Genomic DNA, 18,498 nt, shown 5'->3' with positions numbered 1-18,498 from the left:
TTCGTCTTTATTCTGAGAATCTCCACGTTCCAAGGAAAGAAATCAAGGCATGTTTTTAAAAACTCACTAGTGCTGGATCACGTAGGGACTTCAGCCACGGGGGTGACCGATGTTACTTCCCTTGGCTGTGCCTCCTTTCGAGCATAGATCTGTTGGTGAAATCTCAAACCAGTTTATTTTCCCTGACAACTGCCCCCTGCAAGATTTGGAGAGCTCGTGTGTGTGTGTGTGTGTGTGTGTGTGTGTGTAACATACACACCCGGCCAGCTCGCGGTTTTTCCTTTCTCGGTATATCCCTCTCCTTCCCCCTGCCGCCCGTGGTTGAATACGAAAGTCAGACGCCCCAGCAGAAGCCCCAGAAGCCCGGAAAGGAAAACGCGTCTGCGGGAGGCAACGTCAATGTGCTTTCCTGTTCCATTTAGGGATTTCGTAACTGGGGGTAAGACACGGTTATCCGAAAACCCCTCGGCTCATTCGTCTGTGTGTGCAAATTAAAATATTCCAGTATATATTTGAAATATATATATATTTATATAGTGTTCTGGTTCAAGAAAAGTCTGCAGCAGAAACCACAGAAAAATCTGAAACGGATTCAAGATTCTCTCCAGGTCGGACTCCGTCTCAAAGGGAAGGGGGCCCCCAAATATGTTTGACACCAGGAACAGATCCGCTGAACACAGACGGACATTTACGGTCATGTGAACCACAGAATATCTGCTCCGACTACGTTCCCAGCAAAGCCACAGGGGGAGTCCACAGGTGTCAAACTGGGCTGCATTTACCCCCAAAGGACAAGAGGTTTCCAGAAGCCAGGGGTGCAGATTTCAGACAGGCTGATGGGGAACCCCGTCAGGGACCACACACCCTGGGGTCATGCACAGGACGTGACCTCTGTTCGGTGACCTCGGTCCCCGTCACCTGACAAACCCCACTTTCTTCCTTCCTGCAGGACAGGAACGGGTCTGTGGGAGGGAGCTGCGGGTGTGGACCGGTTTTGTGGCATGCGGGCCACAAAAGAGAAAGGAAACGTTGAGGCTGGAGGGTCAGCAGCAGAGAGCAAGTCGTCCAAGTCTCCTCCGTGGCTGGAGGAGGAAAACCTGGGTGCACGGGACTTTCGCACCTGTCTGTGGGCTCGCCCCCCTGCCCTGCACAGAGAGACCCCCCAGCCCGCCCGGGCAGCCATGGTGCCAGTGTCTCAGGGATGGCTTCACCCAGCCCACGTCTGCCCTGCCCTGGGTCCACACACGTGGTTTCTATCCATTCTGGGAACCCGCGAGTGCGGCTAAGTCAGGTCGTTAACTTTCCTTCACATAAGGAGATAAAAAGCCAAGGCCAAAAAATGTTCTCATCTTGAAAGCTTGATTTTTTCCCCCATTCATTCTTTTTCTTTCTTTCTTTCTTTTTTCCAAAATGGCTCAACCATCGTTGCAATGCCGAGGTGGTCCCTCCTTATACCGTCCCACGAGAAAAGAAAAAAAAAATTAAAATTGGAAACCCAAAACCAACATCCTCGGGCTTCTCAGAAATGCCTCCATGGTCATCCCAACCTTCTGAGTTGATTCAAAATGGGGATTTTTTTTCTTTGTTTCTCTTCCTTTCCCCAGCGTCTGGGAGGATGTGGACTTGGATAGTAAAAAGCTAGGAAAAGGTACACGTCCATAAGGGGGTGTTGGTTACAGGAGCAGAAATCAGAGGCCACTGAAAACCCGGGAGACGGGTGCCAGACGCGAGCCGGAAATACACAGACACACACTTCTGTGTGGACGAGAAAACAACGCTCTCTTTCCAGCCCCGGCCCACACCTGCATGTTGCAAGGAGCCCGCCTCAGGGGAGGGGGGGTGGAGAGTGGAGAATTTTTTTTAACACTTGAATACAAATATTTATAAGTTTATTTATATCTCCGTTTGACAAGATGTACATTCATACTATATGGTTTGACAAAATACACTTTGTAACTAGAACTAAACGTGAGAACATTTCATGTTACCAACCTGCAAGCATGGCCAGAAAAACCCCTCCTGCATGGTTTCCGCCCACCGCCACCCCCCAGCCCCACGATAGCAGAGGGATACAGGTTTTCAAGACCGCTGGTTTGGGAAAGCTTCTGTTACTTCTTTTCGTTGGAGCGATCCCTGAACACGTCTGTAGGTCCAGACAAAGCTCGTATGCATAACCCAAACGCTGTGGCTGTGCCGTAAATCCTAGTCGCTCCTCATAATTCGGGGGCAGGAGGGGGAAAGGGGAGGGGGGAAAGCAAGAGGCTTAAAAAATATAAAAATAAATGCAAGGCAATGTCAAATTTACACTCACCATAATTAAAATAGCACATATTTATGAACTTTCAACCAAAAAAAAAAAAAAAAAAACCAAAGGCAATAAATAACACATCCACATACATCCAAAGTCAAAAAGCAGAGAACCTTGCCTCCCTCTGATGCCACCTCAACCTACAACGGGGCTCGGTTATCAAACTATCACCTTTCAATAAATAGCACGCTTAATAGCTTTGAAAGTTGATATTTTCTACATTCTTCAGCTGATTTCTCATTAAATATCAAATTTCAATAAAACATTTATAAATTGCATCAAGTTTTCACGTGTATTGAAAACAAAACAAAAAAAAAAGTCAGCATATCCCTAAGCTAATTTTTTATAAATTTCAATAAATTAGGCACCAGGTTTTAAAACTTGTCAACTGAACAGACCTCCCCCTCCTCCCCAACCTCTGAAACTCGGGGCAAGGAAGGGGCAAAGTGCCTGAAAATGTTGGGTCCTTGTGCTCAGCTCTGTGCCCCGGTGAAAATTCCCAGGAAAAGGGGCTTGTACCTTGAGGAAAATTAAGGGATTAGATTGGAAGCCAAGTGTGGGAGCAGAGAAGGCTGGGGTGTCCCTTGCATCGCGACCAGGGGGGTGGCCGTGAGCTCGCACACCAGTGCCCAACGTGCTCCTGGTTCCACTTTAAACACCCACATGTCCCCCCATGGCACAGACCACAGATGCTCGTGGCCAAGGACACAAGGAAGCCCACACCTGGAACTCAGACTTGCAGGGAGCGGAGGCAGCCACAGTGCCCAGCTTTCATTGCAGTGAGGTGTGGGGACAGTCCTTGCCCCAGGAGATCAGGGGGCATTTGAGGCTCTGAAGGCCCCCCCCACCCTCGAGCACGGATGCCAACCCAATTAGCTGATGGACGTGGCAACGCGTCAGAACACGTGCTCCAGACTGGCTTGCTTTTCCCGTAAGTGATTCAGGAACCCCGTCGGGCCCAGTGCTCAATTCTGTCAGAGTGAAGAAAGTCACCATGTGGATGCCCCATACAGACAAGAAGAAAAGGACATCCCCGTGCCTCTGAACCAGCAATGCTGGGTAGCCGTGCTTCCCCAAGCACGCAAGAGCCACACACATCATCCGTAGAGTATGCCCAGCACCCCAGATCCAGAAACTCCAGAACCTTCCCCAGTGACGTCATCGGTCGCGGTTTCCCAGACACACAACCCAAGGAAGGAAAGATGGAATTCGTAACAAAGGTCCAAGAGAGCAGCAACATCTTACAAGAACTCCGTTTTGCCACAGCGGGCGATTTCCGTCCTGACAGTACTCTTTGGCCAAGGTTTCAGAAAAAGAAAAAGCATCCTGGGGCTGACGCCTCCTCGCGAAGTGGGCCCGGCAGAGCCAGGTGGATATGGGAACCAGCCCGCGGCTCACCCCGTGCGCCCGCGGGCACCCTCTGTAGGTCTGACAAACCCGAGAGTCTGCCTACAGCTGCGTCAACACGCAACCCTGCCCAACGTGCTTTCCAGGTGACATTTCCTGCTGTGAGCAAGGCGCTGTTGGGATGTCCCACGAATGACTTTGAAAGGGATCCTGGTTTGAGCAGAAAACAGCAACGACAGCCCAGAGGCATCCGTTTCATGCGTGTCATTTTTCTGACGCCCTGTCCCAGTTCTGCACCACGTGCACGCCCCCGGGTGATGCCACGGCCCCGGGGTGACGGGCCGGCACACCTAGACCCACACGAAGATTAGGTGACCCCCGTCCAGCACGTCCTGGGTGCCATCAGCACAACCGGAACTGGAAGCTGCAGACCCCATGTCTTGTGCTCACGTGGAGGGAGTTTTCTGGGGCGGAGGGAGTGGTCTGTGAAGAGTGTATTTAGGCAAAAATTTTGTAAGCTTTTTCAAACAAACAAGAAAATACGGATGCACACGCTTTACCTGGAACCTTTGCCAAGTGTTACATTTTCGGATGAATGCCACTAGCTTTAAAAGGTTGGAAATGCGCTGTTTGCGTGGAAAGGAAAATTCAAGCTTTGTAGGACCTCCCGTTTTGTTTTTTTGTTTTTATTCACAGCTGTTTGAAAGCAAAACTGAACATTTCAGGCAAACTCTACGTCGCCGTGAATGTCTGACATAAAAAGTTGCAAGTGATTTAAAAATACTGACCTTGCTTTCTCTGTCTTGCTCTGTCATTTTAGAGCTTTACTAAAATTTCAGGGTGGGGAAAAAGTCGGAGGGGCCTTTCGGTTCCTATAAAGAATTTCAGATGATAGAAATGAGACGCGTCCAAACGTGTCTGCATCTCAGCCCCGTGGAAAGGTAGAAAACGTTTCCTTGCCCGGAAGGAAACGTTTTCTGTCTCGTGAAGAACATATACCAAAGTTCGGGGATAAGGAAAGACAGCCGCCAAGGCCAAATCCGGAAAGAGCGAAACGTCTTTTGGACACAGGATGAACGCGTGCAGCTCATGAAACGCTGGCTGGACGGCCGGGTAGGGGTTGGCACACTGATGGAGAAAGCCGCATCCGTCTGGGCAGCCCTCGGCGACTAAGGCAAAAACACAGGCGTCTCTCCGAGGTAGACAAGCCCAGCCCTGGTGCGTGGCCCCTGGAGCCCACGCAGTGCCCGCAAAGCGCCTCGCCCGAAACTCAGGTGCATCGCTGGGGACCCCGAGCCCTGTGGCTACACCCTTTCAAGCGACTTTCCTATCCCATGCCACCTGCTCAACTAACTCGCCGTGTGGTGCTTACACAATGCGGCCGGGAGGGGGGCCTGGGGGGGACTCAGGGAGAAACAAAAAAGAAAAGACAAGGAGAAGTAGAACCTGGGACCTCGGCTACAAAACACTGTCTTCAAACTCGCTGCCCGGAGGACGTCACTCACTCTTCCCTTCTCAGAAACAGCTCAGCCAGCAGCGTCACATCCTGACAGGCCCCCGGTCTTGCTCGGCCCACGCCAGACACCCCCCCTCGGGTTTGGCGATGGGCCCCCAGTCGGCCGGGCCCGCAGCATGCAGGAGGAGGGTAATGCCCTTGGAATTCCGAAGCTGACGGGGTCAAGAGTGCACGGCTATTTTTTCTTTAAATCTATAATATTTACAGTATTGCACTTAACTGCATTTCACCAAAGTTAATGCTGCATCAGTATCATACCTTAAAACCACCCGCCCCTGTGTCTCTATGCAAGTTATTTGCGTCTGAATTCTGTAAAATAGCAAAAAAAAAAAAAAAAAAATCATCAATTCGGGAATCAAATGCTGGAAAAGTTATAAAGTCGCCTGTACTATGGCACAAGGAATCCTAAACTCGGTGCTTTGGGGCCAAACATGTGCGTGAAGACCGTGCTCGTCATTCAGGTTCAACCCCCTCCCTCCCCCCCCCCAAAAAAAACGGTCCCAACCTGGGAGAACCAGGTCTCCCCCACCCCCACCCCACCTTGTGGAGGTCCTCAGACGCGGTTCCTTATTGCTGCAGAGTATGGCCCCTGCCTGGCAGGCGAAAGTCCACATTGAAATCCATACCCGTCCTGAACCTCCTCAGACGAAAAAGCAAGTTCGTGGCAGTGAATAAGAGTGTTGGTATCTTCAGCGGAGACCAGCCCCAGACCTTTTGTTTAATAGACTCTAAGATCTTCCAAAGGCGAGTAGGAAGCCACATGCACAGGGTAGGAACGCCGCCGGCAGCACAGGGGCGCACAGGGGCGCACAGGAGCGCACGGGGGCGCACAGGGGCACACAGGGGCTCCCGGTGGCGCAGGGTCCCAGGAAGTGCAGACAGCGCGGCAAAGGGCTGGGTGGTCTGAGCGTCATCTGCGTTCTTCCGCACAGTCTCTGCGAGGGTCTGGCGGGGTCGTGAGGGCCCCGGAAGGCCCCCTCCCTAGGCCAGTGGTGGGCCCCACCCCGGGCTGCCCCGAGCGGGGAGGCCGCTGCCCCAGGGCCCGCGCGCTCGCTGCAGGGCGTCCGTGCGAACCTTCGGGGGGCGCGGAGGGGGCGCGTGCAGGACGCAGCGTGGGCGGGGTCGTGGGGCCGGGGCCGGGCGCGGGGCGGGCGGTGGGTCAGAGCCCCAGGGCCTCGGCATGCTTCCGCGCCTTGAGCCGCAGGTCGGCGATGCTGGAGTTTTTGCTGTTGCTTTTGGCGGCGGCGGCCACGACGGCGGCGGCGGAGGCCGACTCGGCCAGGGACGCGATGGGCAGCCCGAAGGGCGGCGGCGGGAACATCAGGTAGGGCGCGTGCGCGGCCAGGTGCGGGTGCAGGTGCGGGTGCGCGTGCGCGACGCCTTCCAGCTGGAGCTGTGCCTGAACCTGGGCGGGCAGAAGGCGCAGTTAGGCCTTGTGTGCAACGGGACGGACCCTGGGGCGTCCGTTTCTGGGGAGTCGTAGCCCCCTGCCCCCACCCCGGGGACCACCATCGACTCCTCTGCGCCAGCCGGGAGCGGGGGGGGGGGGGGGGTCGCAGCTGTGCTCCTGGCACGCGTGTCCGCGGGGGGCACTGGCTGCTTTGCGCCGTGGGAGCTGGAGAATCTGAACAGAGCCCGGCACCCACCCACCCCCACCCTCCCGGTGGCGCCCACGCCCCTGTCCTCGCCAACATCCCGGTGTCTGCGGCTGGTTCCCCTCCTCACGGGAAGCTCAACTTCTCTGAACTTGTGACTTGTCCCCACTCGACCTCTGGACTGCGGGGTGCTGGCCTCCTCTTACCCCCCTCCCCCGCGGGACGCCTCTGAATCCCCCCCCGTGCCCCCCCCAACAGCCTCATTGCAGCATAGCCTCAGGGCGGACCCCACTCTGGGCTGCACTGCAGGTCGTGTGAAGAGACTGCCCTCCCTGGGGAAAGACGTGTGCCCAGGCGTGGAGTGGGTGAGGCCAAGCAAGAGAGGGACGCAGGCCCTTACCCAGCGCAGGCGCCGCCCTGGACTCCCTTCGCGTTTGGGCACCTTGAGTCTGACGGCACAAGGCGCCAGCGCCCCGCTCTGGCTAAGGGCCCTGTTTATTGACCCCTCACCACCTCTACCCGCGCCCTAGCTGACCCACAGAGGCCCGTAGCAAGCACAGGTCCAAATACAACCCCAGGCCTGCTCCCTGGAGCAAAGCCGTGCAGGGCGCGTGGTGAACACGCCTCCGCTCTGCCCACAGCACCCCAGCTCTGCCAGCCCCTGCGCTCACAAATTCCCCCAACGGTGGGGCCCCAACCCGCGCGCCCCCAGGTCCCGCGCTGGCTGGCGCGAGTCCGGGGCACGTGCGCCCTGCGCTCTCGCCCGGGCGCCCGCGCCTCGCCCCAGGCAGGTTCCACCATCCACCGGTAGCTGCTCCGGAGCAGAAGGCAGCCCTCGGGGGGGTCTCCGGAAACCCTAGACGCCCACGCCAGGCAGCCCTCAGCGCTGGGGCCTCCCGACTCCACCTGGAGCCGAGCCCCGATGACCCCGGCTCTGAGGTGGAGAGGGAGGCCCAGGTACAGGAGAGGGGCGGGGGACGCAGACACCTCACTTGAGGCTTGGGGCAGGCGAGGTGGGGGGCTGGGTGTAGACGCAGGGCCTCCCGGCCAAGTACACCATCCTCGCGCCCCACCCCCAGCCAGGCCGCCTGGGTGGGTGGGATTTTTTTTTTTTCACTCCGATTTGATTTTTGTAAAATTGTGTTTGGGTTTAAACCCTGGCCCTCCCCAAGGTGACTCTTGGAGTTTTACAGTGTGATTTTAATACGTGCCAACGGCTCCATAAATGCCCCCTTGTAAAAGCGCCAGCCTTTCTTCCGCGGGGGGGGGGGGGGGGGGGAGGAGGCAGGACGCCAGGGAGGCGGGGAGGTGGCGGGCCCCCGCGCGGCTCAGAAGGAAGAAAAACGGGCTACCTGTTGGAAAGGCATTCGGAGGGCGCCCATGTTCACGTAGGGGGCCACCCTGCAGGCGTCCAGGTGGCTGGCGGTGCCCAGGATAACGCCTGCAAGGGGAAAAAAGGAGCCGTGAGGGCCGCCGAGGTCCTCCCGTGTCTGCACGCGCTCCCCACCTCCGCACCCACCTTTATGCATCTGGTTCTCTTGCTTCCGGCACTTAGCTCTCCGGTTCTGGAACCAAACCTGAGGACAGAACAGAGACACGCGCGCAGCCCCGTGAGCCCGCCGGCCTCTTTCCCCCCAGGAGGCAAGGCGCACGGCGGCGCGCGCTCTGGTGCCAGGACACCAGGGTCGCAGTCGGGCTCCCTCCCGCCCCAGCCACCGCCCCCCCCACAGACACACACACACACACACACACACACACACACACACACACACAGCTGGCCACCTAGAGCTGCGGATTCCCAAAGTCGATTCTGAGCCCTGCCTGTGTCCCCCCCAGGTGAGGATCCTTGACGGCTCATGTATTTAAAGCAGAGAAGTGCACGCCAGGACGGCGGGGTGGATTCGAGAACTTTCCAGGAGCAGTGGACACCCTCTTCCACTCTGCCAGGCCCCGGGAGCGCCTGATCGTCCTGCTCGGAACCTTAGCTGCCCGCTAACGGGGCGCACAGACGCATAAAGAGCTTCCAGTATGACCCCCCCGCAATTCGGGACAGTTCGGGACACCCTGAGTCCAGGACCCTCCGCGTCCCCAGTGTCCCTCATGCCCTCCTTGGAAGCCTGGAGGGTCCCAGTTAACAGTACGGACTCCTCAGCGTCCTGGATCCGGAAACACCGGGTCACCCCGACGACTGCGGCCACCGGCCTCTCTCGCAAAATGTCTCATTCTTGGAGAAAGGGTATCCGCGGAACCTTCCCCAGTTCAGCTCGATTCGCAGGCCTGATGTCAACATTTTGGAGCAAAGGACGCCCCACCAAAGTCCCCCCACCTCGTCCAGACAGCCCTGGTTCTTGAACCCCGTGGCCCCCAAGCCGTGCCTGCGGAAATCTGGAGGCCCCTCCGTGCGGTTTTAGCAGCTGATTGTTCCTAACTGGCTTTCTCCCGCAGCTTTCCTGCCGCCCTCACTGGCACAGTTGTTGCAATGACATCAGGGGCCTCGCGGAATAATTAGCACAAAGAAAGCCTTCCGTTTGGCCAAACCGCCCGGACAGCTCGGCCCCGCTGCCCCCGACCCTGCACGGGGGAACCTCACCAAACCCGGGAGGCCAGACCCAGCGGAGACTGTAAGAAACCTTCACTCTTCCTTCCCAGACTCTTCTGAGACAGCTTTTTATCCACGGCTGAGCCACCGCCCGCCCGTTTGAATCGGCCTTTCCGGAAGGCTCGAAAAGCTCGGCCCCGCCAGGCTACATACGGGGAGCTTGGGAAACTTTCAGCCTGTTCCCCGAAAAGCAGTCCCAAAACGGTCCCTCCGACCCACCCACCCAGCAAGGTGGGCCGCACCAAGTTTCACTCCCGTATGCAATCCCTAAGTCCGGAGCCGTCCTCCCCGCACAACCCCGGGCGGTCCAGACCCAGACGGCATGACTGCACCCCGGGGGGGCCCCTCCGGGGCTCCTCCCTCTCCTTGGGGTGCCCTACTCGGTCCTCAGAGGGGAGACCCAAACCAGGCGCAGGAGACAGCAAATTCTGCACCCACCCCCCCCCCCCACCAAGGGCATTTTTCAAAACCAGAATCCTATTTAAACGTGGAAAGAAAGCCGTTCTCCCTTCAGCAGGGGTGGGGGGCGGGTGGGTGGAAATAACATTACGATGAATAAAAGTGATGAATTAGCCGCTGCGTGAAGCGATAATAAATCAGTCTTGGGGTGATTCACGATCAATTCGAATTAGTCCTGAATATGCTAAGGAGAGCTCAGTGCACTGGTTAAACACTTATTTCTTCATTAAGGACCAGTCACTGATTTCTTTCACAAACGCTGTAATCTGATTTCCTTTTGATTTCCATTACAGACAGTGAATAATGACATTTAATTTAGCTCTGCGCCATAAACCCAAAGATATTTGTTGTAATTAAATTACCGCCTGGTCCTGCGCGTGGTCTCATAACTTTCGATTATAACCCTGACAGCTGGGTGATACGAGGTCCCAGTACACGACTAAAAATAAAAGGTTAATAAGGACCAGCGTCCGTAGGATCCCCAATTTATGTACAGCAGATTTCCGCACTAAATTGAAACTCTACCTTCCTAACGGCACGGGACGGGCTGTGCCCAAAAGGGACGACCCAGAGGGTTCAGGCACAGGAACAAAACACAGCTCCTTCCTGACCCCCTGCCTTCGCCGCCCGCCCCCTCGCCCTGGGCGCGCTGACCCATTCGTTTTAACTAATTGATTTTTACGAGCCCCTTTCCCCCTGGTGTTGATTCCCTGACTCTGTTCCCCGTGGCCCGCACAAAATTGTCTCTCCCATCCCCGTGTTTGTTTTTATTATTATTTGCAGTCGTTAAGTTTTAATTCACCTCTGGATGGACAGCCACTCGCGTCCCTTCTCTTCCTCCACACAAATGCCCCCCCAGCCCCCCCCCCTTGATTTTAGGGTTTTCTCAAGAGCTGCAGACACACGAGAACCAGTTTTCTGCCGGTGGGTCCCTCCTGCTAAGGTGCTGCGTGTAATAGACTGCTCAAAGAAATAGTGTAGAATTAAATTACAAGTAATTTATTTTTATAGAAACAGTACATCAAGGCCTGGGAGATATTACAGATCCCAGGCAGAAAGACACCGGGAGATAACATAAAAGTTGATGTCCCCCTCAGCGAAAGTTTAATCTTTTCATTAATTTATAGGGGGAATGCCTATCCATCTTGCCCGAGAAAGGTGGCCAGCGGGGAAGCCACTCTGGGCCCTGCCAGCCGCCTCCCCGTGCGGGGGGCCGCTGATGCCCAAACGCACCGGACGCCCCCTGCCCCCGCGGGGGGGGGGGGTGGGACAGGGTGGCCAGAGCTGCTGTGCGCCTGGGTCCCACCTCGCAGGGAGGCTCTGTCCCCGCTGGCTGTAGCCTAGAGCCGGCCCTACACGATTGCCTTGCAACCCTAAGAAACCCTTCCCTCTGCAGCCACACGGAAACGCGGAAGGGGGCTGGGGACCAAAAACAATTTTCTTTTCCAAATTAAAGATTTCGTAAGACACTATCTATACCACACGTTTGTGTTTTCGTTTGGAAAGTAAACTCGGGGGAGGGTGGGGACTGGTGTTTGAACGTGTTGATTTTCCAACCCAACGGGGGAAACCCGTGCGTTCAAAGCCCTGCGCTTTTTTTTTTTTCTCATGCCCCCCCCCCCCCGCTCCCCGTTTGGCAATATTAATTCCGTGTATTTAAAACCAGTCCCCAGAGCCCCGGGGATGCTGACCCCTTCTTCTCTCCGCCTGGCGCGCTGCTGTCGTGCCCAGAACCGTGAGGAAGGACGGGAACCTTCCAGGCCCCGGGCTCCCAGGCGGGGTCAGCATTCGGAGGACGCGAGTGGGAGTGAGTTTTTGCTACCGTGCCCCAAAAAGGCATAAATAAATTTAGCCTAGCGGCTTGCCACAGCGTCCCCTCCGCGCACGTGCCGCGCACGCCCAGGGCCCCCGCAGACACTGGCTCGCCAGATGGGGCTTTATGAATTCATGCGCCCGCGCCCCCGCCCCCCGCCCGCGCCCGAGCTAATCCGGCCCCGCGCGGGCATCAGCCGCGCTCATCAAGATGCCCGTGTGCGCGACTCCCCCCACCTGGCCCCTCGCCTCCCCTCCCTGGAGGGCAAGGGAGGAGGCTGGGGGCCGCGGAGAGGAGCTGTGCAAAGAGGTGAGGTCAGATCCCAGAGCCTGAGCACCTCCAGGTGGGGAGGGCGACCGGCTCAAGCGGGGCACGCGCCCTGGGTGCGAACCGTGCGACCTGCGCGCACGCGAGGGCCCTGGGCGTCTCCGAGAGGGTCTGCGCTTCGGGGCTGGGGGGCTCCTACCTGCACGCGCGCCTCCGAGAGCCCCAGGCGCTGGCTGAGCTCCTCGCGCATGAAGGCGTCGGGGTAGTGGGTCTCGTCGAACAGCCTCTCCAGCTCGTTGAGCTGCTCCAGCGTGAAGTTGGTGCGGCTGCGCCTCTGCTTGAGCTTCGTCTGCCCGTCCTCGTCCTCGGACTTGACGTCCTCGCGCTTGTCCTTGCACTCGTAGATGCCTGCGGGGGCAGCGGGGGGCGCAGGGCTGAGGGCGCAGGGCTCCCCGGGCCGCCCCGGCCCTCCCCGTCTGCCCAGAAACACGGCCGCGCTGCGCGGAGGTGCAGGACCCGGCGAGCACCGCGTGCGCGCCTGCGGACGAAGGGGCCCCGGCAGGCAACGCGCCCTGACTGCCTGACCAGCCCACCCCTACCCAGGGCTGCGTCAGGTCGATAAAGCGGACTCGAGGGGCAACCCACGCTGTTTGGGAATAACTCGGGCATTGGCGGCGCTGAATTTCTCGGCCTAATCTCGGAATGGTTTCCTCAAGGTTCCCCTTTGCGCCTGTTGACATATGGACATAGCCACATAGCTTAATCTCTCTCTCTCTCTCTCTCTCTCTCTCTCTCTCTCTCGGAGTGGGGTGCGAAATATTATTTTAAGTCAAACAAGTTTGGGCAGAATCGCCCTAGTGTGGGTCCCGCGAAGGGCACCGGGCGCACCAGCCGGGTAAGAGCCTCCCTCCCCACGCGGGTGGATCTGGGCCGTGCGGGCCCCTCCCTGGCCTCTTTTCCCACACCGCACTCACACCCTCAGCTCAGCCCGGTGCCTGGGGGCGCACCGCGGAGCAAGGTCCCCAAGCTTACTGGCCTCCCGCTGCCCCCTCTGTCACATACATCCGGCGATGGGGCACACAGCCACCAGGGCACCAAGCCTGGCACTTTCTTACTCCAAAACTTAGGAGAGCGTCTGTGTTTCCTGGCGGAGGGGACGGTAGGGGGCTAAGCGGCAGGCAGTTATAAGGCCAACATTGGGAGTCTAACTGGAGACCTTGCCTTCCCACCTGCAGCAAAGGCAGCCCAGAAATTGAAAATAACGTGATCACCCCAGAGCCCGGCTGGCGGGAGCCGTGCCTCCCGGGCCCCCTGTGTCTCCCTGTGCTTTCCCTCCGTCACAGATCGTGCCGGGCACAGCCACAGAGCACCTCCGTGCCCTCCTGACTTGGCCCTGGTGCCCAGAAGGGGCTAGCCTTCAGGAGGCCCGCCCCAGGACCGCAGTCCTGAAGGTCTGGAGGCAGCACACACAGAAGGCCTCTCCGTACCTCAGCCCGGAGCCTCGCCAAGCGGGAAGACGCGAAGCAGCCGTGGGGACAGGGGACACCCCCGGGGATCCCCGAGCCGGCCGGACACCAGAAGCCAAGCCCTGAGTCTGCCCGACAGCCTTCCCTCAGGCCTTCTGAGCACGGGACGCGGAACCCCAACTTGGCTTTGAAATCCCCTTTCGCCTCCGGAAAGCGTTACATGTGCAAACCAGCACCCCATTTCTGCCCCCACTGAGAATCCTGTCCTGGAGGCAGCCCTGATCCTTCCTTCCCTTCCCGTCCCTGAAGTCTGGCCCCAGGGACGGATCCCAGCTGAGCAGCTGGCCTTCAAAGGCCTTGAGAACCCAGGGCGGGCTCTGCAAAATCCACAGCTCGGCGGGACAGGCCGTGCAGGAGCCCAGGACCTCTGGGTTTCTGCAGGAACCCGAAGGTCTCCCACACCACACGGCTCAAGCACCAGGGACGTCAGTCCTGGGTGCTGGAAACCTCTGACCTTACGTGTGGGCCCGGAGTGGCGTGTCCAGCCAGGCCGTGTCTCCGTGAAAGCAACCTCTGCATGAATTGCATGTGCCCTGCGGGGTGGGGGGCTGAACCCCAAAGTAAGACAGGCCAGGGCCGAGCGTCCCCAGGCCGCCGGCGGTCAGGGGCTCATGTCTAAGCCTCCAGCTTCCCTGGGTCGAGGCCTCAGAAAGATATCTGGGGCATCCCCACGGTCTCAAGGCCGCGGCCCAGACCTCTGCCATTCAGAGATCCCAAGTGTGGGGTCCCAGCGACCAGGACGCAGGGGCTTCACGGGGCAGGGCTGGCGGGGTGGTGAGGAATGTCCTCCGTAGGGAGGCCCTCCTGACCTCCCCCAACGCTGACACCGTGTGCACCAGGGGGCGAAGCCGCTGTGTTTCCTCTTTGCAATGAAATATAGGCATTCGTAACAGTTTTACGCTGTGCCCCCGCCCAGAGAAATCCAGCCAATTTTACGCCACTGATTTGCCGCTGCTGGTTGCCCTGTTTGTACGGAGACCCCCCCCCCGTTGGGACCACCCCGTGCCCGGCTGGGAGAGCCCCCCAGAAACCCGCCGGTTCCCCTCCTCCCCCCCCCCCCCCCCCATTCAGCAACAGGGCGAACCGCGGCGAACGTGGCTGGAAAAGCAGGAAGGAAGGAGGCCCAGGACGCGGTCCGCCCCGCAGCAGGGCCGGCTGTCCTCTCACAGCCTGGGGTCGGGAGGCCCCGCGCGCAACGGCCATGACCTTCCCGGGAATCCTTCCCTCCGCGTCCAGACCCCGGCCACCTGCGGGCACGCGAGTGGTTTTAATTTGCAGGCCCGCGTCAGCTCCGGGTTCAAGGGGGAAAGTTTCCCCTAAGAGGAAACTGAGCAGAGAGGTTCAGCGGGCGCAGGACGCAACGCTCCCTCCGGGACCAGCGGCCGGCACGTCCTCAGCGCCGGCCCAAGTCGGACGCTGGGGCAGCGGGGGGCGCTGGGCGCTGGGAGAGACGCCTGGGATCTGTCGTGTGTGCGCTTGGGAGCAGACACTAGACAGCCTGGCGGGCGGGCGGGCGCGCACCCAGCGGCCCTACGGCCGACCCCGCTGTTCGGGCTCGTCGGCCCGATGGACTCCGACCCGGGAAAGTTCCCGCGGCGACGCCCGGCGCGAGGGCGCCGGGGAAGCCGGCCCGCCAGCAGCGCGCGGCCCCGGCCCCGGCCCTCGCTCGCTCGGCTTCCCTGCCTCCCTTCCTCTCTGGCTCCGCCGCCGCGTCTTGGCGTCTCCTTCCTTTCTTACGAAAACACTGGCGACGGGTGGCCGGGGCCTTTGCGTGCGAGCGTGGCCGTACATTCAGAGTTGGGGGCGGAATTCTGGGCGAGCCGCGGCCCCCGGGGCCTCCCCGCGCGCCGAGCCAGGGCCAGGCCCGCAAGCGCGGCGGCGAGGAGACGCCGTCCCCGGGAGGGGCGCCCAGCCGCGCCCCGGCGAGCTTACCTTCCGCAGCCCTCCCCGTGCCGAACTCTTTCAGTTTGTCCTTGTCGCTGTCCACGTGGTCCTTAAACAGATGCACCGGGCAGTGGCCGCTGCCCTCCGTAAGGTCCTGGAGGCTGGACTCCGAGCTCCCCAGCTCCCGGGAGCGCGCCAGTCCGCTTTCCAAAACTTCCCTGTACGTGATCGAATCCTTCTTGCCGCCGCCGCCGCCGCCGCCGCCGCCGCCGCCGCCCTCCTTGCTTTTCTGGTCAAAAGATTTGGATACAAAAGCCGTGAGTTCCTCCATGGCTGCCCGGGGGCTGCGGGGTCCGCGGGGGGCGCGGCGGGGCTAGCCGGGAGCCGGGCTGAGGTCCGCACGCCTCCCCGCGCGGAGAGGACTGTCCGTGTGAGGGTAGATCCCTTCTGGTGTTATTTATGCCTTTCAACTTGAGATCTCACTATTTATACACCGCTACCTCGGCCCAGCCCCCCGCGCTCCCTGTCTACAGCAATTAGGGCGCCCGGATCGGCGGCGGGCGCACGCAGAGACGCTATCTCTCCCCCACCTCCAGTCCGGCAATTGGCTTTCTTCTCATTTCATCACTGTTTGGCGTCTGTGCACCTCGGTGTGGGGACCTAGAGATCCAATTTTTGCAGGGAGAGGGAGAGAGCGCGCGCGCGCGGGCGGGCGCAGGCGCCGGCGCCCCAAACAGGTACCCGCATCCCCTCAATGGCTGGCGGAAACGAAACTCGAGGAGGAGTTTACGGATGGTCGGGAGGTCCCCGCCGGCCCCGCGCCCCCGGAACGCGTCTCCGCAGGATGGGTCCCCGCGCGGCGACGCGGAGACGCCGAGGGCACCCCGGGCGACGGTGACGCGCGGTCTCACGGACGACGGTCCAGTGCGAGTCGGAGGGAGATGCGGTGGGATTTCGGGCTCGCTGCTGCCGGTGCGCGCGGGGTGGCCGGGACGCGGGCGGAGGGCCGCGGAAGGGGGAGGAAAGGGCCCACGTCGACCCCAGCGTGGACGCCGGAACCTCGGCGGCGGAGGCGGTGGAAAGCGGCTCGCAGACCTCGGAGGAGGGGCCGGCGCGGCGGAGGCCGGGGACCCGGACGCTGCCGGGGGCCGCGGGCGTCTGCGGAGCGCGGGGGTCCACACGCGGAGAAACCCGCGCGTCGTGGGGAGACCTGGTTTGTACACGGCGGCCCCTCGGGCGCGCGTCAGCCCCCGCGCGGCCGCACCCAGAGCCCTGCACTGGACCTGGAGGCCAGGATATTTATTGGGGGGGGGGGGGGGACTACGTGTACTTGGGGTTGCGCCAGGCTGCTCCTCGTTCGCCCCTTCCCACGGACCCTGTCCAGGGTGCACGGGACGACCTACGCTCTCGAGGGCAACACGAAAGCATTTTACGACCCCGGAAGTCAAACGCGTCCTGTCCGCACAACTCCGTCTGCAAATAAAGTTGACTTTACCCTCTTCCCTCTTTTATCTACAACATCCCCCGCCCCCCCCAACCCCGGTTCCCCTCCTTGCCCCCTCCCCCACGCCTGAGTGCGGACCAGGCTTCTCGGGGAGCTGAGGGGCAGGTGGGGGGGGGGGGCTGGGGGGGTCTTGGAGAAGATCCGTGCGCACGTTCCGAAGGCGGCCCCCGCGCGCTGGGTGTGCTAACCGGGACCCGGGAGCGGGGTCACCCCCGGCGGTACCCGGGGTTCGCCACGGCCCCGCAGCGCTCTCCTCCGGTTGGAAGGAGAGGGAGACCTTTCTCCGCGGCTCCTGCGGCCTGCGTCCAGGCACTCGGGGTTCGCTGGGGAAGGGGGGGGGCTCGATCTGGGAGGGGCTGCGGGTGTCCGACCCGCGCGACGGGGAGCACAGGGCAAATGGTGGGGGGAGAGCGCTTTCCCCCGCGCCCCTCCGTCCTCCCTCCTTCCTTCCTTCTCTCTCCTTCCTTCCCTCCCTCCCTCCCTCCCTCCTTCCTTCCTTCTCTCTCCTTCCTTCCCTCCCTCCCTCCCTCCCTCCTTCCTTCTCTCCTTCTCTTTCCTTCCTTCATTTTTTTCCTTCCTTCCTTCCCTCCCTCCCTCCTTCCTTCTCTCCTCTCCTTTCCTTCCTTCTCTCCTTCTTTCCGTCCTTCCCTCCCTCCTTCCTTCCTTCCCTCCTTCCTTCATTTTTCTCCCTCCCTCCTTCCTTCCCTCCTTCCTTTTCTCCTTCTGTCTCCCCTCCTTCTTTCTTTCATTCCTTCCTTCTTCCCTTCCCTCCCTCCTTCCTTCCTTCTTTCCGTCCTTCCCTCCCTCCTTCCTTCCTTCCCTCCTTCCTTCATTTTTCTCCCTCCCTCCTTCCTTCCCTCCTTCCTTTTCTCCTTCTGTCTCCCCTCCTTCTTTCTTTCATTCCTTCCTTCTTCCCTTCCCTCCCTCCTTCCTTCCTTCTTTCCGTCCTTCCCTCCCTCCTTCCTTCCTTCCCTCCTTCCTTCATTTTTCTCCCTCCCTCCTTCCTTCCCTCCTTCCTTTTCTCCTTCTGTCTCCCCTCCTTCTTTCTTTCATTCCTTCCTTCTTCCCTTCACTCCCTCCTTCCTTCCCTCCTGCCCTTCTCCCTCCTCCCCTCCCTCCCCTCCTTTTCTCCGCCACCCCCACTCTCCCTGCATCCTTCCTCCGGGAGCTGTGCGCCCTGCGCCTCTCCGCGCGGCCGGGGCTGCTGTGTCCCGCGTGCGGCGGCTGGACCCGGGGGCCGCCGCGTCCTCCGGACTTCAAACGCGCAAGGCGAGGAAGCCCTCCCAACTTAACAAACAGGTCTTTGTCACCGCGGCCCTCTAATCAAAGCGGAGGCGCGCACATATCACACAGAATTACAAATAGCCCCTCATGCATTATGCATGCAGCGGGTCGGCGGGGGAGACGCCTAGGGCCCGCGCCCGGAGCGGGGGTGCGCAGGGCGCGCGCGGGTGAGGGCGCAGGGCGGCCCGCGAGTTGACAGAGCTTTCCTGGGGCTGCGGCCCCACCCTCACCCCTGCCACCCTGCGGGGACCAGCCTCCGCCCCGACAGGCGTCTGGAGACACCCTCACCCGCCCCCCCTTCCTCCCTGCAGAAGGAGCAGAAGAGGCGGAGGTGGGCAGAGGACACAGGGACCTGGGCAGGTTGTGGGAAGGAGGCTCCGGGCCACACCACTTTCT

The 18,498-nt window shown here is 60.1% G+C and overlaps 1 protein-coding gene across 1 annotated transcript; it reads right to left on the bottom strand.

Annotated features, from left to right (window-relative positions):
• Positions 1-6,330: 6,330 nt before the first annotated feature.
• On the bottom strand, positions 6,331-15,645 carry SHOX (short stature homeobox). Its single transcript, XM_042975014.1, has 5 exons — positions 15,363-15,645; positions 12,104-12,312; positions 8,286-8,343; positions 8,119-8,207; positions 6,331-6,576 (listed from the first exon to the last, which is right to left on the bottom strand). Exons 1-5 carry the CDS (start codon positions 15,643-15,645, stop codon positions 6,331-6,333), a joined length of 885 nt encoding a protein of 294 aa, XP_042830948.1.
• Positions 15,646-18,498: the final 2,853 nt, after the last annotated feature.

The sequence above is a fragment of the Panthera tigris genome, chromosome X (genome assembly GCF_018350195.1).
Source record: "Panthera tigris isolate Pti1 chromosome X, P.tigris_Pti1_mat1.1, whole genome shotgun sequence".
NCBI lineage: Eukaryota > Metazoa > Chordata > Mammalia > Carnivora > Felidae > Panthera > Panthera tigris.
Note: the sequence above shows the minus strand (reverse complement) of the source record. Positions and strands in the feature narration are given on the sequence as shown.